The 27,640-nt window shown below is 40.0% G+C and overlaps 2 protein-coding genes across 2 annotated transcripts; both read left to right on the forward strand.

Annotated features, from left to right (window-relative positions):
- The first annotated feature begins 1,553 nt into the window (after positions 1 to 1,553).
- On the forward strand, positions 1,554 to 4,545 carry fibinb (fin bud initiation factor b). The gene has a single exon (XM_080026531.1). The coding sequence runs from the start codon at positions 1,984 to 1,986 to the stop codon at positions 2,608 to 2,610; it is 627 nt and encodes a 208-aa protein (XP_079882657.1). The 5' UTR covers positions 1,554 to 1,983; the 3' UTR covers positions 2,611 to 4,545.
- Positions 4,546 to 7,542: 2,997 nt separating this feature from the next.
- bbox1 (butyrobetaine (gamma), 2-oxoglutarate dioxygenase (gamma-butyrobetaine hydroxylase) 1) lies at positions 7,543 to 26,743 on the forward strand (the record flags this gene model as incomplete). The annotated part of the gene is made up of 8 exons (XM_080028966.1): positions 7,543 to 7,624; positions 8,584 to 9,050; positions 9,912 to 10,026; positions 22,660 to 22,858; positions 23,715 to 23,820; positions 24,795 to 24,991; positions 25,357 to 25,523; positions 26,583 to 26,743. Exons 2-8 carry the CDS (start codon positions 8,640 to 8,642, stop codon positions 26,741 to 26,743), a joined length of 1,356 nt encoding a protein of 451 aa, XP_079885092.1. The 5' UTR covers positions 7,543 to 7,624; positions 8,584 to 8,639.
- Positions 26,744 to 27,640: the final 897 nt, after the last annotated feature.

Here is a 27,640-nt window from a genome sequence, read left to right on the forward strand (position 1 = left end):
AGACATTGGAAAGTGATGTTCTTACAATTCCTCAGTGTTATAACTATTGAGTTGAGACAGGGACACGATGAGCAGTGAGACATTTCTCCACATCGTAAATCAGGGTGATGCACATTCCAGACCCTGGATTACGTAAGGCTTATGTAACACAGCGGCCATTCACTTTCTGTTTTGGTATCATTATGGAATGTGTTATTTAATGAATAATTTGGTAGATATATACTGTAAATCTTCTTTTTGACAATGGGTTTACCGTTTAAAAGCTGTCCTGCTCAAGTTTGATTTGTGCAGGTCACAACCCTGAATAATCATTCATGCAGTGGAAAAAATCAAAGCAGGGTGCCATAGAGGTAGGCGGTGGAGTAACGTGGGCTGTTTCCACTGGAAATATATGTGCACATTGAATGGAAATGTGAGTTCAGCAAATTAGATCACTCCTAACATGTTAGTTCTTGACATATAAGATACGCTTTTTTTTTTAAACGTCTTGCCTTTGGGCATTTTTAATTTGTAACTATTGGCTTGAGCTTACTGGAAAAAAAAGTGGTATATATTTTTTGCATAATTACTTTAAACACTGCTGGCATGTTGTTTCAATACTGGAACATATTTCAAAAGATTTAATGTAAATGCGTAGAGCCATAATCAGTGAGGAAGTATAGGTTTAAGCTGTCGTGAAGCTTTTTGGCTGTCATTACTCAACAGGTGACCATCACATGTATTCTTTGTCCCTTTGAACTCAGCTTGACTTGTCATTTGATGCCAGCAGGTGGTCACTGTCGTAAACTCAGTGAACACGTTCTTAACTTTTTATGCATCCTGTCTTCACAGGAGTGTATAGTTTGAGTCACTTCTGGATTGAGATCATTATTTTTACACTGCTAGATACAAATTAATATCAATCGTAGATAATAATAATTTGAAAATAGGTTTAGTTCTATTTATTATAGTGAAAAAACAATGTAGCCTCTAAAACCAGTAAAGGCATTGGAAGAAGGAATATTCTGATTTACTAAAATCCAACTATATCAGCTACTTTAAATGCATCATTAAAGCAGTATTATCAGGATTATATTAGTAGGCAGGAATATCAGCAAAACGTGCTTAAAAGTATCAAAAGTAGTCAGCAGCAGAATGATCTTTGTAGGCTACTATCCGATCGTTAATAGAGTTGTTTTTGACATTGTGTCCACACTATCCTTGGAACAGAACTTCTAGAAAACATTTAACAGTAGTAGGCTATAATTAAATCACACAAAAGTCTAAAAATATTAGGCTTCATATAGGCTACACATTTCTGCCATATGTCATCAGCCTATTAAAGGTTGTATAACAGTGATAGGGTTTTGGACAGTTGAGTTGGATTGGGTTTGGAGTTTTATGTGTGGTCACTTCTCAGTAGTCTAATAACTTTTTTTTAACCATCTAGCCAACTTCTCACGGTTATTTGAATTTACACAAACTCCGTCTTTCCTGGCTTGGCCCCGCTGACGTCTGAAAGCAGCCTTTTAAAAGAGACGGAGGGGCTTGTAATCTGAGAGTAGCACAGAGGTTATTATTAGCTAAAAGCCCAAGCACGCACACTCGAGACATCCAGATGTTGCGTTTGAGGCACAAAGTGAAGTCGGCTGTAGCCTACAACTTTTCCACGCTGAAAGAAACTTAAATGCGTTTTCCTTGTCCGCCGGGAGTGATGGAAGCTTGCAGGCTATAGTTTAGAAGTAGAGAAGTGAGACTTGTTAAAACATTTAACACACCACTTCTGTTTGAAACAAAGGGGGGCATTGAGGAGGACGGCGTGAAAAGCTACAACAAAAGCCTCAGAACTAACTGCGCAGTTTGGACGTTCAAAGCTGATTGAAATGTTTATGTTCCGGGTCGGAATTAAATAGTCCACCACTTAGGCTGACACTTACGCTGAAATAACCTTTTAGACTCTGATATTTCCTATCTGTGAGTGTGTTTGTGGACGAGTGGGACATCATGGCTTTTCTTCACTTACTCGTGTGTGCTGGGATGTTGCTGCACTCTGTAGCGCGTGGAGCTTTTTTCGCTGGACCGTTACATCCGGAGATGTCAAACGGCACTTTTCATCATTATTTCGTGCCGGATGGAGACTATGAAGACAACGACGACCCGGAGAAATGCCAGATGCTTTTCAAAATGACGGACGAGAGAAAGTGCGGTCTCGCGGAGGACCAAGACGCCGTCATAAAGGATGATTTCACCATCATCAAGAGACAGATAGAGGACTCAGCCCGTGTGCTGGAAGGCATCGGAAAAAGCATCTCGTACGACCTGGACGGAGAGGACAGCTACGGCAAGTATCTTCGGAGGGAGACGACGCAGATCAGCGAGGCGTTCACAAACTCGGAGAAATCTCTGCTGGAGCTCGAGGTGAAATTCAAACAGAGCCAGGAGAGCGAGTTGAAAGAGGAGCACCGGCTCAACGACGACTTTCTGAGCATGGTAGTGCACACACGGGACGTCATGAAGGACACGTTGGACATTTCTCTGGGTCTCAGGGACAAGCACGAGCTCCTATCGCTGGTCATCCGCAGCCACGGCACGAGACTGAGCAGACTGAAAAATGAATACTTGAAGTTTTGATAGAAAGTAGTTCCCATGTCCCATTATAGTAGCCGACTTTTTTATTTTTTTATTTGTTTTGTGGATGAGTGTGACCAGACTGAGGCATTAAGCATGTAGGCTATATCAAGGATAAAGTGTCTGTTAAATTAAACCAAAAAAAAAACTCAGTTCAACTCTAGAGCAGTGGATCCCAACTTGGGGTTAGGACCCCTCCAGGAGGTCTTGTTTTAGTCTAGTTTTGTCAATTAATTTAACATGTTAAAATCCAAAGTAAATCGTCTTAGCAATAAAAAGAAAAACAAGCCATCAGCAACATATAAACAACAAATAATCAACTAAAATAATTATGTGCATGCAAGGGCTAAGAAGAAGTCAGAAACTCTACTGAGTCACAGGTTATGAGTAGGCTATCTAGGTCAAAATCTTTATTGGACATCTGTGTGTAGAGGTACAAGGAATTGGACTTGCTTTAATCACTCTCACTACACTAACCCCATGTAAGGGAAGATGGAAATATCCTAGACCTTCAGTAAGCTAAAAGCTATGACAACAAAGCAGTATTGGCTATAAAATAAATAAACAAAACATTAAGGTTGGTTTTAAGTAGGCTATAAAAACAAAATTGACCAACAACATAGCCTACAAGTAAAGTTTTTTTTGGTAAATATATATATATATATTTTAACTTTTGTTGTTGCTGAAAAATTCCCAGCGGGTTGGAAGAGAAATCGGTCTCCGATGCTGCTCTTGAGCTAATGTAGCCATGCAGATAGATTTGGTTGGATTGAGCCCTGGTTTTGTGATATCTGTCTCCAAAGCCAAAGAATTACCGAACATTCAAAGAAGGCAACTGCCCCAAGGCCCCAGACCCCCTGGGCCCCCAAAAGCCCTGCATTCACTATGTGCTCAATAAAGTTACAAAACAATTCAAATTTCATACACATCTGATTGAGTATGATGTCATATTGCTCCACTTCAATTTGATTGTGACTTGCAAATAAAAACACATCGCGGTGCTTACATCACAATATTTAAAATAGCTGAATACAATCTATTTGTTAGTTCAACATTATCCGTCCACTAGTCAATACCCCAAGACGGCCTCTATTTTTGGTATGTGGTAATTTTTGGTTAGTGCATTAAAATGACTTGTGTGTGAACATGTGTTTGTGTGTGTGTGTGTGTGTGTGTGTGTGTGTGTGTGTGTGTGTGTGTGTGTGTGTGTGTATGTGTTACATGTAAAACAATGACTTTGAACATGAGTCGGCCATTCAAACAGAGTAAGAACGGGAAGTTTCCAGAACATAAGCACTGTCAGCAGATGAAGGGCTTTCCAAAACTCATTCAACTTGTTCATTCATTGCAGATATACAGATTCACATATTTGGATTGTTGGACAGCTTATGTCAGTGTCCATATTCACTAATGCATACTATGCGTCTGTTTCAGAAGTTAGAGTTTCGGAAAGCCCTTCATATAGCAGTGAAGTTACTTCAGATGAATGTCTTTAAGAATATCAAAGAATGTTTACATAGGGACATTTATCTGTTGTATTGGTGATGCTTTATAGGCCAGCAGACTTTGCACAATTCTTTACTGTCCTGGTGCTAAAGATTGTGACATGCAAGGCCTTTGCTGTGCAGTTTAGCACAAGCATTTTAATCTTGGAGAATGTACAGTGTATTATCAGAAGTAAGTAAATACTGTGAGTGCCAATATCTCTATTACAAAAAACACCTTGATATGTATCCATTGTTTATATAGAAGTTTTGAAATTGAGCTGCGTATATCTATTCTTGTTTAAGTTTATAACAGATATGGTGAGATATGATACTTTTGATGGATAAGACTGCAGGCAGCACTCGAGGACTTCAATGTCAAACATGAAACTGTGTGAAGTTCTTAACGGATTGTGTTGTGTCTTCTCAAAATAAAGAGGTTGTGTTTGAAGTACAGCGTTGTTGCAAAGAGTGTGTTTTATTTATGGCAGAACTGTTTTACAAGATTCAATTGAAACCATGCTGTGCTGAACAAGGTTCTCCGGCAGCAGTTGTCACTTTGGTTAAACATTCCCCCTTTCCACTATTATTGGTCTCTTCAGGTGGCTGTTATCAAAATCAGTGAATATCTCCTCGCGATCTGAAACCTACCTACTGTGTGTGCTGAAAAAAACAGTTGTTTATAAACAGCCTATGCTCTATTAAAGGGCATGTTGCTATAGCTACAGTGGGTTGGTCCGAGCCCCTTTGTTTACATACCCATTTACAGAATTTAGGGCTATGAATTAACCCCAGATCTTTTTTTCAGCTCACACACAGTACGTTCAGGTAGCTGATTGTGAAGAAATACTCACTGATTTAAAAAACAAGCGTTCTCAAGAATCGCTGACTCCAAAAAAGTAAAAAAAAATAAGATTAAATATTTCCTCATGTCCCTGTGGAGCTATATCCACAATGCATTTAGCAGACCACACAATGTGGCAGTAGCACTATAACCATTAGGGCTGCACACTGTATTGGCACATGCTTCAAAATAGCTAAGTTCCTCTCTCTGTTTGCTTTACAAGGTTTTGAGGTCTGCTGTAAATTATACACTCAAGACATTGCCCCCCTATGACTGCTTTGAATTCAGAGGCTGGTAGTTCGTATTTATGAGGAGAAGAGATGTAAGGAACTTTTGTTGATGGCGTTTTGAGTGGTATAGTGGGCCTGACAAACAGCCTGTTTGTTCCTGTTTGACCATATGCTACGGTCTGCTGACAACACATTTTTTTTGTAATATTACAGCCTGTGCAAATAATTGGAGGTTTTGAGTCTAGGGGATTTTCAAGGTCATGGGTGTACACAACTGCAGACAGATGTACAATATATTACGTAACATTATAAAGTACCGTAGAACAGTTTGACTTTTGGTCGCATAGTCACGTATACTATTGACTTACTGATTACACTCACGATGAGTCAACATAATGGAGAGAGTACATACAGCCAACACATAGCCCATAAACCTTTAGCCTACATTGTGAGAGGAAAGGTTTGTCTGGTTTATCTCATTGAAGTTAACAGGTTATTGGTATTATACAAGAGAAAAAAAATAATGTATCACACTTCTTAAACATACATCTTAAGATATATTGCATTTGATTTTGTGATATAAGTTCCAGTATTGTGCATACCCCTTGTATGCTAACAACTAAATTATTTTGATATAAATCATTCATTTTATTGTGCAATTTACTGGCTGACACTAAACACACATTGTGTACCTTATCATCCAAGAAGGCTTAAAGTCAGTTTCCCTGATAGACATGACCATAAGACTTTAAATCTAATCAAAGTCTGCTGTGTCATATCATTATTACAGTATATTCTTCTATTCTACATTAATTTTATAAATAAAGACTGCGGATTGTATTCAGGGTGTATTGTATTGTACATTGTATTGTATTTGTATAAGTTTAGAATTCATCAATCAATTGATTTTTATAGGCGCTTTTTGCAGGTGCACTGAAAGTTATGCTTCGTCCAAAACCACAAAGTCCGCTAGTTGTTGTTATTTAACACGTGTGCATTGATGTCTGTCTGTGGCAAAGGTGACTTGAGTCGTAATCATCACTTACCCTTTGAAACAGCAATCCTGGGTTAAGTAATGCCAAATGAAGCTTTTAAAAGTGTTAGCAGGTGTGACTTGGCTTAAGTTGCATGTTCTGCACATCAACCAGATGCTGGCCATCTTCCCTGATCTTGCAAAGAACTTGGAAAGTCTAAAGACTGATAGAGGTACTGAACACAGAAAAAAACATACTGTATCTTCGTAGTTTATTTAGGCATCGATGAGTTTTTATTTATTTAAGCTATAGTGTGTAACCTTTTTTGCCCCCATGAGTAATTCTGAGTAATTACAACAACACTGTCGGCGCATCTACATGAGGTAAGCTTTCGGTGATGACCCACTGATTTTATTCCTTCTGCTCAGATTTTTCTGAGCTGATATCGCCTAAATCAACTTGTTTGGTGAGGGCTTGAATGTAACTGACATCCATTTATTAGAAAAAATCACACACAATAGCTTTAATTGAGCAATGTTTGGTCTATACAATGTAAAAAAATAATGAACAATGCTGAATTCTTTTCCCCCAGAGCCCAAGGCGGTGTCCTTAAATACCTTGTTTGATCCAATCACAAGTCTGAAACCCAAATATAGGCTATGCAAATCGCTGTAATATATGACAAAGCAAAGCATCAAGTCAGTCGTCACATGTTAAAGGCAGCTAGGACCTGCAAATGTTTTGAATGTTTGCAAGATAAGCAACAAAACTGATGAACTGATCATCGCAAGTTTGCAACAGTAGCCTACCTACAGTATTCTTCTGTGGTTTTGAATAGTTTGCTAATTGTTTCAATTCTGGAACATTTGAAAAGCCACATTTCATTACATTTTACATCGGCAGCATGGTTCCATGATGGTGAATTGACAACTTTAAAATCCCTTATATCAACAACTTTTGAATGGATTGATATGCAATTTTGTAACAACATTACTGCTTCTGACTCTGGGGATCCCCTGACTTTTCTTAAAGCCCCAACACCAGGTTGACATTTTTGATTTGAAGTGAATGTTTTAAAATCATAATTTAGTTGTTGTAGCACAATTTATTTTCTCTTTCCATATGAAATAGGCCAGTCAACATAGGCTATGTGCACTATGTTTTGTTTTTTATAGGTTAATGCAGGCTTTTTTTTTTGTAGGTTAGGCTACTTGAATTTGTTCAAATCAATAATTCAAGATCAAATCAAATCAAAGATTATATCCCTAAATCCCTCCCATATTCGCTCAGGACTGTCCAATCGATTAGGATTTTAAAATAGGGCAAAGGCAATGCACTTGCTGATTATATCATCATGCTCAGCCTCCCGGTCACCTTTCACCTACTTTCTCTCTCACACACACACAGTGTCAGCCACCGGCATTTGTGTGGACGGAGCCAGCGCTCGTGCGGCAGAGGAACCTTCGTAAAAATAACGTCTGTAAGGTAACTGTTCCTGCCAAATACTTTGTTTTATTTATTTATTTTTTATATATTAACTTTAAAGCAAACCGGTGAAGAACCCAGAGGTGAAAGTTAGCCTTGTGGTTAGTAAGCTATGAATCGGAAACGAGGATGTAAACTGGTGGGTGTCAGTTATACTAGCTAGCTGATCACAGTGTTGTTAGCCCCCTTCTGCAAAGCGAAAGTAAAATAACACAAGGCAGGACTATTAGGTTATAGGTTCACCCACTCTGTATAGGCCTATAGATTTACCTGCACATGCTTGGTTGTATTCAGTGAATGTAACGTTATGTTGTGTGTGTTAATCAAACGTAGCCTACATCCAACTGTTGCTATAGTGATGTCAAATCGTAAATCGCCTACAGTGTCTGCTATTAAAAGAAACCAGAATTAGTGAAGCAGTTTTAAAGAGACAGGGGAGGCTGCTGAAGTCTATACTTACCTTCAAACGTTAGCAAACAAGCCTCCATCCTTCAACAAAGAGGAAGGTAGACCAGTGTTGAATAGAAAAGGCTCCTCAATAACCTTGTTTGTTGGCAAGAGCAAAGCAGATAATCTGACAGAATATTATCAACAAACTTGTTTTGACAGTTCCAGGTTCTCAAATCTCACAATATTTGACTTATCCTTGTCTTAATATAGGTGTTTTTTGGACCACAGGATCACATTGTATAGCGTTTGGTAAATAAATATGCTGTTTTGCATCGCAACTCTGCCCATATCTTACACCCACAAAGTCAGCAGACTGGGCTTACAAAAAGAAAAAAGCTCTGGTTGGCAGTTGGCAAAGCGACCATTCACAACTTCCATATCCCCTTGAATAAGCTCTCATTTTGAACTGTATCAGATGAACTGTTAGCACCACGATTTTGTAGATAATGATGTAAGATCTAATTTCCACCTTATTGCTGTCTTATTGCTTCCCTTTTCATTAACTACAGAGTTGGTGGCCTTTTCTGACTTGGTGCTATAGCTGCCTGGAGGTAACCATTCAGCGATGTGGATGAGTACGTTTTCACGATTGGCCCTACCGGCCCTGAGGAGGAGCACCACCTCTGCCACGGCCTGTCAGGCTCTGAAGGCTTGTCTAAGACCTGGGTCGGCTGCACGTCCATCACCGTCTAGCCTGACTTCAGTGCAGCATCGTGGGCAGCACACACTGGACTCTGCCTCCCTCCCTCTGGCCAACCAGCATGCTGTGAGGCAGGTCAGGGCTCTGGATGAGGAGAGGCTGCTGGAGGTGGAATGGGAAGATGGAGGCAGTAGCATGTATCCCTTCATCTGGCTGAGAGACAACTGCCAGTGTCCGCTGTGCACCCTGGAGTCGGCCCAGGCCCGCAAACTGTTGATGACCGATCTGGATATCCACACAGGAGTCGACGCTGTGGAGGTCACCAATGACAACAAGGTAGGCTAGGCTGCCATATACAATAACATAAAAATTGAGTTTTGAAGATGTCATAACGTTGCACGGCACCATTGGAGATTGCTTCGGCGAGAGAATGCACAGCAGAGGTCAAGGTATAATCGTAGCCCGTCACCATATAAACCTGTAAAATCTAATATCACATTCATAAATATTCATTTGATGTATTATTTTTGTAGTAAACATTGCATTATTTGAGACAAACCTAACTTCATAATCACGTGTGTAAGTCAAACAACAACTGGTAGTGTACTTTTGGTATCGTGGACCTATGGAAGTGCATTTAAACACACTACATTGACTGTTTCAGGGCAACTGCCTGGTGATACACTGTGAGTTCATGTGAAGGTAGATGGTCTAATTTTGGCAGAAGCACACGCTCAGCCTGACCTTTAAGTCCTCCAAGGGAACTGCCTTCTTGAGTTGTGTCCTTCAGAGGCTTTGGACCCTGGGGGGCACCAAACAGATTGCTTTGACCTGACGTGCTGCCAAGCTATCATTTGCCATTTTCTGAAAAAATCTAATTCCCTCAAAGTTTCCAGTATTGTATTTTTATGCATTTCATTCTCAGCTTTACTGTATGAACCAAAAGAGCACCTTCAATGCTGAACTTTCAAGGGATAGACCAATCTTCTTATCGAAAATGTGTGAAACATTACCTAAATAAAATCATATATTAATTTCAAAACAGAATACCCAAAATATTTTGAACACATCCGTAGCCTTACGTAGAAACAGTGCACTTTCAGCTGATGGCTTTTCACAACAAAGTTTTAAAAGTGGGAGACATGGAAAATGGGCTAAAACTTTTAAATCAATAAGCTTATTCTCTCTTCTTCCCAGGTGTCCGTTGTGTGGCCCGACCAGCACACCAGTGTGTTTGACGCTGAGTGGCTGAAGAAACGCTGTTTCTCTCCTGCGTCCAGACAGGCAATGCAAGAAGAGTTTTTCCTCAACGGTGAGTCTCGCTTTTATATTTCACATTTAAGTTTTAAAGCATACGTCTTCATTTGTAGTAGATTTGCAAATGAATGACTGGTACACAGGAATTTGTCCAATAGAAAAATTCTCTGTTACCAGTTTATTAGGTACACCTATTTAAAACAATTTCCAACTCTCCTGCAATAAATTACCCTTATGTAGATAGTAATGTTGTTTATTATTGATACTGTAAAAGAAATGGATTGCGAACTGATTATGCTGTTTCAGGATGTAGTGTGTTGTGCTACTATTCCTGCTAACTAATTTGATCAATGATAACACATCTCTTTGGGTTTCTCATATCTCCAATACAGTTAAACCGCAGCCCAAACTACAGCCAACAAAATTAATCATTACCTCTGAATCAACAGTTCAACTAAAAACTGAACATTATAATCTTAATGATTGTAGGATTCATTACAAGACTGTTATATTATACGTATATGTCCAAACTGACAACTAAGTGTATGTTTAATGTGTGTCAGGCTTTTTAATGTATAATTTTCAGTTAAATTTGGGATATCCTGGAAAACTACAATCTCTTCCCAAATATACAGGTATTCACTATTTGTATGCACACAGCAAGTCAATGGTATCGCCCTGATAAGTTTATAAAAAACAAAATACATAGAGGGTGTAAACTGCTGACAAGAAAGGAATGTACTGATTTGACTGCATGGGCCTGAAACTAATGATTACTTTCTAATTGATTACCCTTTGTGTTGATGTAAATGGCCAAGAAATTTTTTAGAGCAGGCCATAAATCACAACGCAGCTGTCTTAGAAATAACAAGATGAACAAACACTCTCATGATTTACTGCATTCTCAAAGCGGTATCTTAGTACAGTAATTTGCCAAACAGAGAGTTAACTGCCTGTTCATAAACGGCAAACTTTTCATACTGTCACCACAAGCCATTATGAACCTCATATTTCACATCAGATACAAACCATTGTATATCCTCTCAAAATCCCCCCAAAATGTTTGTGAAAACTAAAAACTCAGTTTAGATTATCTGGCGATACAGATTTCAACCCTTTTTGTAATGTAGAAATGTGATGTAATAGTAAGGATGGCTCGATACCACTTTTTAATGTCCAATACCCATATTGCAAACTTGAAAAGTATCTGTATTCCCCTCTCTTAAACAACTGGGCTGTTAATAATACATTTGAATGGATGCACTTTGCTTAACCCCCCTGTCTGAAGAAAATAATGCTCAAACAAATATTCTTCTCCCCCCTATGTCTTGATGTCTAATTCTTTGATGTCTTATCCCTATTGTTGGTTCTGGAAATATTTCAGGGTTACTCAGCTGAAATGGCACTCTGAATTTATTGTTAAAATGACAAAGTGTAGTTTGTGTTTTCTTTCTGGATTTGTTTAGTGTGTTTTTTTATGCACTTCAGAGGCATTGTTCCATCACCACTTATCTGTGTTTACTACTATGTGTTAGTTTTACTGCTGTGATACTGGTTTATTAAAATCTCTAGAAAATCAGATTTTCTGACAATAGTGAGCCTTTCTTGAAATGGACAGAATTGAAATTGTATTCAGTATCCGTGTTTAACGCCTACTATTTGAATTGAAAGTTAACAGGCTAACACTTGGCATGTGGCAACAACAGCTTCACAGCTTGTGAATTCAGTGCTTGTTCTCATCCATTATGCAATTAAGCAGTTCTCTCTGATGTGTGTAGCTGCTTTAATAAACAATTAGTGGACTTTCTCTGCTACCCTTTCCAGGGGATTTAAACTTTTTTTCTCAGTTACATAACAGGGTTGTTGTAAGGGTGTTACAAGAGACTGGAAAGAGAAGTCATTTTACAGTACATTAAGAATGGCCCAATACACTTTACAAGGTGCCAGACAGCAGAGGAGAGAAAGTTTAGCTCTGGAAGAAGGTAGCTGTATTTCAGTGGAGTGGGGGATAGCCTGGAGTCGGTTTGTGAACACACACGTGGTCCTGAAGGACCCACAGGGCTGAGTGGCTCCTGCTCTGCTCCACACTGTGTGTGTGTGTGTGTGTGTGTGTGTGTGTGTGTGTGTGTGTGTGTGTGTGTGTGTGTGTGTGTGTGTGTGTGTGTGTGTGTGTGTGTGTGTGTGTGTGTGTGTGTGTGTGTGTGTGTGTGTGTGTGTGTGTGTGTGTGTGTGTGTGTGTGTGTGTGTGTGTGTGGCAGAACTCCTGTACTCATGTTCTAGTGTAAACAGATCCCCCTCATAGCAATTTACTGAACTAATTTTGTAGTTCACTCCGCATTAAGGCAACAGCTACTGGAAGACACTGCTAGGCTCATACAACCAAAACACAAAACAACACACACACACAAATGTTTGCAGGTGAGTACATTCCCTTACATAAATCATTCCCTAGCCCTTTACTCTAACCATTTTCCCGAAGTGAGAACCGCCCAAAATGTCCTAAGGTCTAAAACTTAAATTGGTTCTCACGAAAATACATGTGCAAGTACAGACACACACACACACACACACACACACACACACACACACACACACACACTCTGGGATCAATTATTTCCTCCTGAGTGCAAGTCTGAAATTCCTTGCGCCGGAAAATACTGGAACAAATCTCAAAAGATTGATGATGAACAGCATTCACCTCAGAGGATTTTTCTTACTCTTTACTTCTTCATGATGTTCACTCACTGAAGCGTAGTCCACTGTTATTCCTGTTTCCTTTTTCACGCAGAGCACCTAGATTTAACAGGCCCAAGCACGCCTGTTAAAGTGCTCTCAACAGTGTAAGTTAAGCACACACGGGACACTGTTAGGTCAATATGAAAATTGGCGCTCTGGGGATATTATTCACCCTGTACTACACCTCCTGCTTTCATGTCTGGAGTAATGTTTTTTGTCTGCTTTTACCGTTTCTATGGAGTTTTTGCAACTCAAAACCGCAGCATTTCATCAGGAGTTTTTATTGGAGTGAGACATGGAAGTTGTACTATTCAGGGCCACTCATTACATTCATCCATGTATTATACAGTACAGTTCAAGATATCATATCAATCAATGCTTCTCACATAGCCGTTATAGTTTTTGATGGAGGAGGCAAAATTCAGGGACACTTTAGAGTCGAGTTTGATGAGTGAACAGATTGCTGTTTTACATCATTTTAAGACGGCGACTTTTCCCGTAAAGGATGCTCCATGCAACAGCTGTCAGTGTTTCAGACAGGTCTTATTTATTCTCAAATGTCTGCTCCAGACAGAACTGATCCGACGCGTAGTATCTGTGCATGAGAAACAGCATAAGGCAGCGCACATTCTGTACAGCTGACGTATGTATGAATGTGAACCTCATTCAGACCCCCTTCTGCCTCCGCCATATGGAAAACTGATTTTGTGTGTGGCTCAAGTAAAAAATCTGCATGTTCTTACAAAATACAAGTTAACCGTTGTCAGTATTTCCTTCCTTGGGAAAGGACAAATCCCTGAGCACGTCGATATGTGTTACCAGGAATTTGAAGTTGCACTGCGTGGCATTCGAGACGGAGTGCTTACAGACATTTTCTCACAAAATGTATAATATCCCAGTAGGTCTGCTCCCTGAAAGTCGATGATTGGAATCAGCAGTCAGAATTCCTGCAGTCGATGTAGATTCTTCAAGTGGAGTCAGGCGTAGTAATGTTTTTACGAAGCTAAGTTGATTCGTAAACAATTAACCCGTCCAGACCGCAAGAATCTAGTTTTTACTTCCGCATCTCACAAGACAAAAAACCCTCTCATTTGAATCAGTGCAACTGTCTGCACTGGCTCTATGAGGTTCATGACTCAATTTCACCAATAAACACAAACACAGGAAAAACTGAGTTTTCAAAGATCACTGATTATAATACTAATACTCTATTTTCCAAGGCCAAATATCTAATTCCTATGTACTTTTCTGATTGCCAAACAGTACGGCTAATAGTCAATTATCTGTATTGAACAGGCAGATCTGACAGCCCTATTTTCCAGCATTTTCTTTGAACACAATTTTTGTCCATAAAGTTAATGTGCTTTGAAATGTCACCACAGGTTTGTTTGGTTTCTATTTCCTTGGACAGACTCTATTTTATGGGCGACTCAGTAGTTGGCTTCTTTGGTCAAATATTAAACCAACTACTATGTGTGCTGGCAGATTTATTTCTTTGTTATCATCAACACAGTTATTGACATCTCATTCATAAACATGTTCAGGACCTTTGGAATCCACACGTTGTGTTTTCTCCTGCTGGCGTGTGTGCACTTTGAACCTTTCAGTTCACTGGAACTAGTGTGATGATGCTGACTTGCTCTCGAGAAAGCCAGAAGCTTTATGCCACTCACAACCTTATCTGCAATGACTCTTCCTCTCACCGATAAATCTGTCAGTGACTTATTCAGACGGCTGCCAGATGCTTTTAATATTTGAACCATGTCACCGTCTCCCATGCCTTCCATTTTGCGCTTGTCATGTTCACTTAGTCGGGGTGGGGATCATGACTAATTTCATGTCACTAGTATTTAAAAGATGGACTTGAAACGGGTTGAAGTGATTTTTTGAAAAGTCAAAATCTGCCAAAACACACAGCTCACGACCATTTTTCACACCAGCTCACATCAGTAGTTTGTAATAGGAGTCCGTCATCTTTCCAAGGTTTCATTCTCGAACTGTTTGAATTGCTTGCCCTTAAGTATAATGGCTGTGATCATTCAGCATAACTGTATCAAGTTGTACTAATAGCAAGTAAGTAGCATTGCCTGGCCACCTTTGGCCAGCCTTATTTCATAAAGTTCTGCTGGTCTAACTATAATCACACATTGAATAGTAGTTTGACTATGTGGAGTTGAGAAACAAAATAAATTTTTGCATCTGTTCTGCTTACTTTAATCATTTGCAGATTGTTTTTGTTCCTCTTGTACTCCCCAGTTGATTGCTAATTTCATATTTTAGTAACGGAACAAAAACAGAGTTGACACGCTACACGATTATAATAAAGCGTTACAAGATTAATTGGAATTAGCATCTGTAAAAAGCAAAACACGAAAGAACAATACACTTTAAATAAGAAACTATAAAGTTCTTGGACAGAGGAGTTTGACAATCTGTGGTACCTTTTAGTTCAATGTAAGTTTATCAATGTATTTAAATAGATGTGGGGTATGACAAACACACAAAAATTCCCTTAATCACAAAGAAGACTCATTTAACCATAACATGCAGTGCATTCACCTAGCTCTCACCTAACCTTTTCAGAGGATGCAGACCTTTAGTTGGGAAACAGCTATATTATTAATAGTCTATTTTATTGTCCTTGAATTTTATAGTTGGAAAAATCTCTCAAGAGTGTGTTTGACAGTAAACAGTGACACTAAAGGTGCGATGTAATTCTTAATGTAACCACTGTCCCCATTATATTTCCTCGGGCTTGCCCCGAAAAAGTCCCTAACTACTCATTGCAGCCAGAACTGTTACATTCTAACCTTCAGCTATAGATTGTCGTTCAGACCTCCCTTGCACTTCACCTTGTCTTTCCTTAACTGTAAGGTCTGATTGATTTATAATTCTATAAATCTCAGTGGAGCTGTCAAAAGTCTGATAAAGGCCATACATGCCAAATATAAAAGGTGGGAAACATTCCCATCATTGTGTACCATAGGAGACAGTGGTACTATTTGAGTGCTTGTTAGTAAATGTAGATACCAGTACACATGTATGATCTCTTCACAAGTGTAATGCTTCTGTCTTGTCTACCAAAATCATCATCAATCAAATTAAAGTTGATCCATACATCTACTGCCTAAGTGGACCAGAAGATGAGCCAACATCTCACCCATTTCAAAGGCCTTTTTTGTTGTTGCTTGTTTTACATGGGAAACAGGAGTTTTGCAGGACAAGATTTTTTTAGGCAGCAGTTGGCTTTATCTTGGTATGTTTCAAGATGTTTAAAAAAACAAAACACATTTTTCTTATTCACTTTTGAATTAACACTTTTATTCTTACCTTCTACATTTTCAGTTTTGTAATTTAATTCAAAGTATTCTCACATTATTTAACTGCTTATATAATAAATGTGTCAATGTCTGACCATTTTCATTCGTAGTTCCCTTGGCAGTAGTAGGCTTGAGGTATTGTGTTTATTTTTCTTTCATTTCCCGTTTTCAATATGTGCAGTATACATCAATTAGTATTTCATATGGATCGGATCATTATCGCTGTCCTGAGGCTGTTATAAACAGACTCTTGACTTCAGACTGACTTAATGGACTTAACTGTATAACTCAGCCAAGTAGCAGCTGATTAGTCAATTCCCTGGCTTTGCCATCTGGTCTGAATTTAGCCTTCTAATGTCATCACTTGTTAGCTGACAAACGGCTCCTGGAAACATAGCTGCAGAGGTCCATCCATGGAAAATCTTCTATTTTTCCAAACCTGACCATCACTTCACTGCCATTCCAGCAGAACTGACTTTTCGAACACATGCACACGTACACGTGATCAAGCTATTGTATTCACCTGAAAGGAACATAAACTGCTAATTCTTATTAATTTGTTATCATTTGTCATAAGCATCTTTTATTACTGTGCAGTGTGCTATAATGGACTGCTAAGGGTTTCGACTACTCGGATTTGTCAAAAAAAGTGGTCAGTCGGGGCGCCTTTAGCTCAGTTGGTAAGGCGTCCCCCTCCCGGGCCGGGCCCAGCAGCAGACCCGGGTTCGATTCCCACCCACGGTTGTTCTCTGCATGTCACTCCCCTCTCTGCCCCATTTCACCTCTGTCTCTCTGCACTATCAATAAAGCATAAAAATGCCCAAAACATATCTTAAAAAAAAAAAGAAAAAAAAAAAGTGGTCAGCCAAACCATCCACATATTTGATGTCTTCCAAGAGAAGTTGGGCCTCCTTTCAACACATTTCTGTATTATTTCTGTATCCTTCACGGATCAAGTATATTTGAATCCATTATCTTTGGCATCTCTTATAATTTCAACACATTAACATCAGCCTGCATGGAAAACTCAATTATAGTGACTGGATTTTCTAATTCTCCAGACTTCCGTCTTGGCATTTTAAATAATACTTAAAGCATTTCATATAAGGTGGCAGGATGACTTAATCTGACAAACTACTGCAAGACTCAGTATAATTTTAGGAACCTAAACTTGTTGTAGAAAAAGTTGAGTTTGGATTGGTGTGTGGAAGGCCTGACTCTCATGAGTCAGAAAAACACTGCTCACTGTGTCCTTCAAACCAGGACTGCAGGGGTTGGCCGCTCTGGCTTCCAGGTATGTTTAGATAAAGGTGTGCTTGTTGAGTTAGTGGAGGGTGGAGCGAGTTTCTTGCAGCAGCAGCAACACACACACACACACACACTTGTTAATTGTTGAATTAAATATAACTGAGAACACCGTTTCTCTCTTGTTTTTCAAATGTCTGGTCTGGTAAGCGTAACACTATATTTAAACTTCTCACAATTTAAAACCTTTATGAAGTTATACCACGACTGCTTCAACATTTCCTGTTGTATTAGCAATGCCACCTTCTTTAGTTACTTCAATACGTTGTCTAATCTAGAGAAAGAAAGTCTCAAAATTAATATTTGTGGCTAATGGAGATTATGTTATCGGAAAAAACATTTGACCTTTTTCACTATAGATAGAAATAATCAAAATGTGTTGCTTGCTATTCCCTCTTTAAAACAAAAAGAAAATGTACTTGTTTTAGGCTAATTTAGATGAGCAATTTGTGCAACAAATTAACACTAATGAATGCACAAACTGTTGGCAGTATGCTAATGTACTGGGTGATATGTCTTCCCAAGAACACTAATCATTAATCATTTAGCAGACTTTCTTCTTGCAGCTGTTTACAGGCTGAGTTTGGGAGTGTAAACCTGGTTTAAATAAGACTTGGTCAGTTTTCACTTACACACAAATTAACAGACAAGTACATTTCTGAGATGAAAATCTGAATTTAAGTAATTATAATTGCAGCTGTCAAATACAGTATTTCCCGCTGAACTCTTGTGGAGTATAAGTTAAAAACAGCATTAAAGTTAACATAGCATAAGGACCCAAAGTACTTTAGTAAATGCAGTTGGTTTCATCACACCACTAGCTTTATTGGTACTGACACATCAATTAAAATAAATACGTTGGATAATAGGGATCAAAATGATGCTGAAATAGGAAAATCTTATTTTATTAAATATCATTAAAATCTCTAAAATGTACTTTTAATGTAACCGACAGCTTAAATCTAGTTTATAAAAGCCTGTTCTTTCTAAGAAAAGGTTGTTAATACCCGTCTGTCTGTGAAGCCTTCGTTATGCATTCCACAGGCGGGCCGTTGAAGTGAGCAGATCCAAACTCTGTGATAAAACTTTACCAAGTCAAAACAAAAAGCTCTCTGGAAAACTGCAGTGAGCTTGAACAGAGAGCAGTGAAAAGCAGCAGAACCACTCTCTGAGCTTTAACAGAGCGCAGTGAGGGCAGAGGCAAACGGCCATGAGTTCCTGACAGCCACAGGAGCAGCGGCTTCAGATTTCCTCATCTGGAAAAGCCTCTGTAGCAGACCACGACCGAGAGGGAAACAGGAGAGGGGAGTATGTCCATAGGCTATCTTGTCAGACTGTCAGAGGTCAAACTCTTCAAGCACAGGACAGCAGTGATTTTACACACATGAGTAAATACACTTAGAACCTGCAACAGCTGTTTTTTTACCACTTTGAGCTACTGATAGCAACATGTAAACATCAACATATTTTCAAGTTGGCAAACTAACACATCCAGCAGCTAGGAGAATCAACATCATTAATTTAGATCTGTCTATGACCAGGTGAATGCTTGTCTCCTATTCACTTTCTTTAGCTTTGTTGTTTGGTCCCTATCAACTGATGTGGAACATGTCTGACTGTTTTGCTACTAAATGCCTCACTAGTTTCACCGTCTATTTGCTAACATTGTTTGTTTTCTGTGTGCACAGTCTTTTTTGGAGCTTGTTGGCTAAAAAGGAAAGGACAAACGTAATGGCCTTACTCATTTTTTAGATGTAGTCCGTGGAAATGCACCTCTTAAAATAAACATTATTACACACGGACTGCATTTTTATAAATAGAAATCAGAGTCAAAACATCAAGTCACATGCAAGATGGTACAGCATCATTGAAAGGACTAACAAAATACTTCCTTGTGATCCACCCCATGAGGTTTGTCATAAGCCAAGTTCCCAATCTAAAACCGGCCCATTCCAGGCTCTGACTACATGATTAGGAGGCAGATATTCATACAAAGTTGTCATCTTTTGTTCAGCCCGGCTGCTACAGTGTGAACTCACTCGGCAGCCGCAACAATGGAAGTGTTCAAAATGAGATTAGATCTGGACTGCAGCCCAGACTGCACAGCTGATGTGAATGCAGACTGTTAACCAGCGCTGGAGCCTCTTTGTCACAGGTTGCACCCTAAACCGCTGACACACCGCTCTGCCTGTACAAGACATCAAGGGCCAGTTATACAAGAGTCATTGTAGCATTCAGGCTTGACCTTTGCCCTGGTTTCTCGTTCTGTGTCTAGTTTCCCTCCACCATCTTGACAGGTTTTAACAAGCAACGGGTTCCCGACCCTTTTAACTGTGCGGGCAGAGGCTGATTATTTGTGACAACAGCCTGGAGGGAGGTCTGCAAGTCATGATGATCACTGGGTTTCAATCTGACTGATGTTGCATTGTTTTTTACGACCTTTAAAAAACAACAAAGCGCTGAAATTCCTTGTCACCAGTTAGTCTGCGTGTAGCAACTGTAAATCTTTATGGCCTTCGGAGTGAACAACTGACACGTTGTCTTTTTACTGTTTTAGACATTTTGGAGAGTGATAAAATATATATGAAGTTCAGTGGCTATCTGCTGCAGGCTTTTGCCTTGTATTCTGTTTGTGATGCGGCCCGCTGGAAAGTTGTTTTGAAGTGGTTGGGTTCTGAAAAGGAGACACGAGGCGAAGTCAAACATTAAAGACAGGTACACAACCTCTTCAGCTAAACCCTTGTCCTCTTCCTCCTGAGAGGGAATGCACTTAGCAGCTGTTTCTGTGGAAGTCACTGGAGACATTCTGAATGGAAAACTAAGTCCAGCCAGCTGGGTGGAGAACAGTGAGAGGATTTTTTCCACTTCTGTCAGTCTGACGGAGACAAAGTGATTTTCCTCAGCGAGCTATTCATCTTGAACTGTGCATACTATCGTACGCAGTGGCAAGCTACAAGATTTTTTAATGGAAAAAAAACATAGGAGACTAACAATGGTTGGTTTTTGTAACAAAGCATTACAACTTGCATACTGCTAGCCGCATGTCATATAGTTTTTTTTAAATGACTTTGCAGCTACACATTGAGAATGTGTTGTTTATTAGAAGGTGTTGACTTGATTTCCATCGCCCTTAAGACACCGCGCAGCACTTTCCACAAATGATTCAATTTTTTTTTCTCTTCATCTCTGAAAGAAACTATGTATGTTGATTCAAACATATTTATGAATCAAAGCTTACATCAGTGAATTCTGCCCATCCTATGTTTCTTGAACGCTACTTAAAGAGGACCTATGATGCTTTTTGACTTTTATGACCTATAAACGTTGTTATGATGATTCATAGTCATGCTTAACCATACTAAATTATCAAATAATGACTTACATGCATTTCGACGTATTCCCTGCTGACCGTCTGGGGTGTCTGTGCAGAGCACTAAACACTATTCTAGCCAGTCGAGAAGTCACGTCTTCAAAGCGGTCTACCCTTTGTAACTTTGTGACGTCGCATGTAACTTTGTGAAGTCACCACGCGGATGTTTCCATGTATGGTAATGCTGTCACTTCCCTGTTCGCGTCTGCCTCGCGTCTGCCTCGCGCCCTTATAGGTCCATGCTTGCGCTTCCCGCCACTGAAAGTGTTCCGGAAGGAAGGTAACCAATCACAACGGAGTGGGGTTTGCAGGAGGGGGGGGAGGGTAGCGGAGATGGCCGATGCACAGGCGGAGGGAGCGGAGATTGCCGAAGCACACACACTCAAGTGTTGACAGGACGTGCTGGATCGCCAAAATAAGAGAAAGAGCTTCCAGAAAATCTACATAGTTTTTTGTGATGTGATTCGTGTCAGGTTGCTCTATAGCAGTGTAAAACAAGAAATTAAGACCAGAAAAGTAGTATAATAGGTCCTCTTTAATCAAATCTGCTCCACCATCGTCATATTATCATTATCAGTGTTGGGAATAACGGCGTTTAAAATAACGGCGTTAGGTAACGCCGTTCTTTTTTCATAACGGCGTAATCTAACTAATTACTTTTTCCGTCGTTACAACGCCGTTATCGTTACTGAACGTTAAATGCGGTGCGTTACTATGAATTGATTGAATAAACTGTGTAATCCGAAAGCACCCCTGGCTCCATACTACACAAACTGCTAGTAAGGAGACCGGTGGGTTAATTGTTATTTCTTATACTGTTTTAAATTGTGTTTTATTCAGTGTGGATGACATTATAACTTTCAGTTAGCGCCGTCACGTTAGTCAGCCAGAGCGCCTGTTTAGTAAAGTTTATTTTTCTTTCTCTCTCTGTTGTGTGAGCGTGCGCGTTGCCGCAGTAACCACCTATCAATCCACGGTTGAAACGTGCTCTCCCTGAGTTTGTTTGCATCGCCCTTGTGAGTAAGTGCATGGAGTTTTCCGATCTCTATAAATTATAATTTATGCACGTTATTAAACAGCCGCGATTCGCCGGTTGCAACAGCTGTTTAGCGTGTCATCATGAGCCGAATATTGCTACTGTTATTTTCCTGGGATCTGTATGCTGCTGTGCATGTTAAAGAAGGAAATAAACATAGGATAAATCCTTACTCCTCCTCTCATCGTCTCATGCTTCATAGTCTGACGTTTTTGGCCTTAAGTGGTGTTTTAGCTGACACCCCTGAAGTGAATCCAGTGATAGCAGATCAGCACGGTACATTCAGCAGTTTCCTCTACTACTTTTGTTGAGAACAAATACTTGAAGTGCAGGATAAACCTCTTGCTGTCTGTTGATGTGCAATACATATTGAAGGTTATGTAGCCTACAAGTAGGCCTACCTGTCTGTTCTACTCATTTCAACTGACTTGTGAAAATTGCTCAGAAAAATCCAAATTTGTTGACATACAGCAACTTTTTTTTTTACAGTAGGCTAACGCAAATAGTTACTTTCCCTGTTAACTAGTTACTTCTATTATAAAATAATTCAGTTACTAACTCAGTTACTTTTTGGAACAAGTAGTGAGTAACTATAACTAATTACTTTTTTAAAGTAACGTTCCCAACACTGATCATTATTAATCTGACAGTCACATATAAATACATTGCCTCGTCATCACGATTCATCCTGCTGCCTCTCTTTCACTCCCTTCCAAAAGAAATGCATGCGCCGCCGGCAGACACTAGCAAAGATATTTAGGACTGCAGGCACTGGTGTCATAAAAACACAAGCACTAGTGCTTTTGTCCAAAGAGGACGCTAGAATCAACAAAAACTGAAAGTTCCTAGTAACCACTTAAAAGTAAATCTCTGCAAAAGATGAACTAACAATCCGTCCATGTCCCTTTTTTTTCATATTAGAGCGCTATTATTGGGACTCCACACTGCGTATTCCCACAGCTGACTACCAGGAAGTCCTGCATGACGATAAGGCGGCTCTGGCCTGGCTGTCGGCCCTGCGCCGTGTGGGCATGGTCTACCTGAAGGGGGCGCCGGTAGAGCGGGGCCAAGTGGCCAGACTGGCAGAGAGGATCGGCTACCTCAGGCTCACATTCTACGGGTAAGACTCCTTGACGCTCTAGACCTCCACAGCCAAGCCAATGTTTAATAATATAAATCCCCACTAAATGTGTTGAGCTGCCGAATTTTCCACCGATCATATTTTAGCTGGAGAACAGCCCAGGAAGTGTTATTAGTAAAATGAAATACAAAGAATCTTTTATTTACATCTCCTTTTCAGGGTATCGGTGGGGGAAGCAGCTCGATAATTTGATGAAAGAAGTCATCAGATTCTCACTTTACAACATTAATGTTTAGGAAAGTGTGTCCGCTCGTCAATTATCGGCAGCTTTGATTCATTTCGGTTGTATGGAAACTTAGAGAGTCTGTCAGTCCCTTCGTCCATCATTTTGACTAACTGCCGTGCTGATAACTTGAGGACAGAGGCGTGGAAAACAACCTTAAAAGATTCCAAGTTCTTTAAACCAGAGGAATTACCTGATGCACTCAGTCAGAACCGAGGGCTTGGAGCGGAAAGCGTTTCCATTGCCAGCAGATGAGCTCATACATCTGGATGTAAAGTGAGTGCAGACTGAAGCTGAAGGCCCAGCATCAGAGGAACTAGACTAGCTTTACGACTCGGGCATCTAAACGAGGCATGCAAACAGAACACGCAAGATAACTTTAGCTCATTAGCGCTCCACTCCTGCTGCATCTCAATGAAGTGTGTATACTTTAAAGGCAGCAGTCTTTTTCTTTCCAAGCGGCCCAGTTTCCCCCTGCGGGATCCCCCGCAAAGTTCATCTCATCTCTTCCTTTTCTCCTAACAAGCTAATTGTTGCTGCTAATCTTCAAAGGCTAAAGTTAAATAATTAATGAGAAGTTTATCAAATGAACGTTATCTTCACTGTCCCCAGGCACACATGGCAGGTCCAGGACAAATACATGGCAAACAACGTAGCCTACACTTCAGGAAGGCTCAGTCTACACACGGACTATCCTGCATTACACTTTGCACCTGGAGTGAGTATACTCTGATTTGTATCATCTATTTAAGTTGGCATAAGTCAATCTGGAGAATGCTTGTTTACAAAATAACTTTTTGTCAAAATCAGTGAATATCTCTTAGGATCCGCTGCCTGTACATATTTCAATCATGAGAGACTTCATAAACAAAAAAGGTTAAGAATGAACAATTAATGTATTGAAATGTGCTGGAGATATTAAAAGAGTCTTTGGCGATTAGACCCCATAGCGAAATCATATGAAGGGGGCAGCGAAATCCTGGGCTCATCAAAATACCCACCCGATGGAGCCTAGACACTGGTGGCAGTGAAGGTCTGGATGATGCTGATGATGATGTGATGAGGACTGGAGGTGAATGGGGTGGAGGAGGGTTGCATCCATCATAGAAATTGCATCGATTGCTGAAATGACAACTGACAGCATGTTGAGGGCTGTTTTAGACGTTGACGGGAACAAGGTGATTGGCTCACGTATGATAAGGTGAATGTGATAAGTTAAACCTAATAAAGGGAACCTCCCATGATGAGCTGAAGCAGCAACTAGGCGAGACCGTGAATTAACTGAGGGGTCTGAAAATAAAGAAGACGGTGCAGATAGTCAGTCTTCCAGTCTGTACTTTCGCTATACTCCATGTGTGTGCGCTGAAAAAAGATCTGGTGTTAATACACAGCCGAGTAGTCTCTGTAAACTTGTAAACAAAGTGAGCCGACTGCGCAGTATTAACACTGGATTTGTTTCAGTGCACACAGTACGGACAGGTAACGATTGTCAGGAGATATTCACTGATTTTGACGAAAAGTTACTTTGACAAGCGTTCTCCTGAATCCCTGACATAATAAACTGCACTTAATAGTTATGGTATCACTCCTAAATTCATGTGGTGCTTTTATACGTTTGTTTCAACTGCTTGGTATTTGGCTTTTTATGTTGTAAAGAGTTGTAAAACAAGCGTTTGTGTTTGGATGCTCTAGGTGCAGTTTCTGCACTGCATCAACCAGGCTATGGAGGGAGGGGAGAGCGAGGTGGTGGACGGCTTCCACATGGCGGGGCTGCTGCAGAGAGAAGACCCAGAGGCCTTCAGGACCCTCAGCTCACTGCAGGTCGACTTCACCGACACAGGGACAGACTACTGCGACTTCAGCCTGCAGTCCAAGAAATGCATCATAGAGTAAGTGAAGACATGCCACAAACTCACTGTCTCTGTATGATGGCATGATTTGAATGACATGCACTTAAAAAACAAGTGCAGTGGTACATCTCCCACGTTTGAGGCTCTGTGTGATTTGAAATGATACACTGCCATCTGCTGTTCAGAATTAAAAGTGTCCAAACAAACTCAGTTTGGCCTTCAGCTCCATTAGTGAATGTGAAACAATTGCTTGATACTTGACATGAAAGATTAATCATCAATTATAAAAATGATTGCCAATTAATCTATTGTTGATTGTCTTGTCTCTTAATTCAGCACTTCAGCCCTAAAACTCACGATTCATGGTGATTTTGACATTGTCCTTTCTCCTTCTCTCTGAGCAGTGTTGACGCAGAGGGCCGAGTAGCGAGAATAAACTACAACAATGCCACCAGAGACTCAGTGCTGGACCTGCCGTTACACCAGGTCCAGCCCTTCTACAGAGCTCTGAGGGCCTATGTGGACATCCTGAACCGACCGGAGAACGTGGTCACCTACAGAATGGAGCCAGGTCAGTGTGATCCCAAAAAGGACGAAAATATAGTTAAAATGTCAGTGAGAGAGAGAGAGAGAGAGAGAGAGAGAGAGAGAGAGAGAGAGAGAGAGATCCTCTTGGCAGGATAATATCAGGCTTTTAGTAAACACAACATGAACTGTGCACCGTGATGTACAACAACATCTCTGTCATCATGAAGGGCACAGTGACATCAAAGTCTATGTTATATCTGTCACTGACTGTAGACCAAAATCAAATTACCCAAGTACAGAGTAACCCTCTTTAAATAATCACTGCTTAGCAAAGAGTCCCACGCATCAATGAGTAATGATATCGTACAAGACATTAAGGTGCCATTAGTAGGGACAGCAGCACCCAATGTTTAAACCTCCATTTTGGAAATAATCCATCCTCATGACGCGTCCTTGAAGTGTTTGCTTTACCCCTCACTACCCCTCACCTGAATACCTGTTGTCCAATCATAGCTTAGCCACTGTAACTAGGCACGACAGGACAGTCACATTTAAAGGTGCAATGTGTAGAATGTATTGCCATTTTATCAGAACAGACTTGGTAGATACGGAATATAATATTTGTAAGTATGTTTTAATAAAACAAAAGTTCTTTGTTTTATAGCCTCAGAATAACCTTTATATCTACATAGGAGCGGGCGCTCTGCCATGTTTCTACAGTAGCACAGAAAGTATACAAACTTAATGGCCTTATTCATTTTTAAATATAGTAGGTGTCCGACCTGAAATGCACCTTGGAAGACTAAGAATAAGTCCTAATAAATAACTAAATACATCTTCACCGCCTCACTTGATATTGCGTAAAGACTTCAGGCAGTGGAGGATGATGCCATCTTCAGCAACAAGCTTCTTGTCCTTGGAGATCAACGTAGCTTCTATAAATTATCCGAGAGCGGTTAGCAAGGGAGCGTTGCAATCTAGACACTCGTCGCTAAGTGCGGCTATATATTCAAATATGACTCTGTATTTAATTTAAATTAAAATTTCTAAGTAAAAGAAATGTACGTAAAGTTTAACCTCATCTTTTGTTGTTGTATTTCAGGCGACATAGTAACCTTTGATAACTGGCGCCTGCTGCACGGGAGGAGGAGCTACATCAGCGGGCCAGGAAAGCTGCGACTCCTGGAGGGAGCCTACCTGGACTGGGACGAAATCATGTCTCGCCTCCGGGTTCTCCGCAACTCAGTCCATGGGCACTTATGAGGGCCGGGAACACAGACAACTTTTAAATAAGATAGCTTTAAAGCCTTTGGTAGGAACGGCTAAATGTAGCCTTTAAAAAATGCTGCGATGACTAGGGGGGAGGGCAAAGTGCAAAGACATTGACTTTTCTGATAACAGGTTTAGTTTTTTGACTCTGATGCTTTCCATTTTAAATGAGTAAAAAAGAAATCTGCAAAGTTTAAATTATGACGGTGCAACTCTGTAATGCAAGGATTCAGAAAAACACCTTTCTAGTTTAAGGTGTGTTTGGATTAGTCATAGTGACAAGTTTTTTTATAAACTTAAGTTTTATACAGTCTCCTGGGTACGCCACATTACGATTATGATATTGTGTAATTAATCATTTTTGTAAGCTGATGCATCATTCCGTGTTCTCTGGTTAAATATCTTGCTCAAGACAGCCTGGCTGTTTTCAACAATCAATTCACATTTACAATATCAACATGCTCTGTATTTATTGTCCTCCATGTTGCTTGATGAAAAGTCAAAAAAAAACTAGTTATTCACTACTGCTCACTACAGTATAAAGTTAACCGTTGAGTGTCTGTTACTGTATATAGGGAGTAGTGAACCAGACGCATACCTGATTTAAATTGTCTTAAGAGTGTGTTTCTTATTACTTGCCTGCTACAGTATCCTGCTACCTCTACTGTTTAACCCTGTGCCTTCACAACAGATGTGGTGTCCTAGACTTCATTCTGTAGAGCTTCTCTCAATCTTGCCTTAAAGTACAATGGCTGTACTAGAAGTAGCAGTGTGAAGCCCCTTTCAAAAATGAAAATTTAAAAACATTTGTAGTTTTCTTAACTCGAGTGGTGTCTGAAGTAACAGAACTCTCCAGTGAAAACCATGTTTTTCCTAATTCTGTGATTTTAA

This window comes from Ammodytes marinus (genome assembly GCF_949987685.1).
Source record: "Ammodytes marinus genome assembly, chromosome: 1".
NCBI lineage: Eukaryota > Metazoa > Chordata > Actinopteri > Uranoscopiformes > Ammodytidae > Ammodytes > Ammodytes marinus.

Coding starts and splice junctions, on each gene's coding strand:
- fibinb (XM_080026531.1), top strand. CDS start 1,984: ATGGCTTTTCTTCACTTACTCGTGTGTGCTGGGATGTTGCTGCACTCT.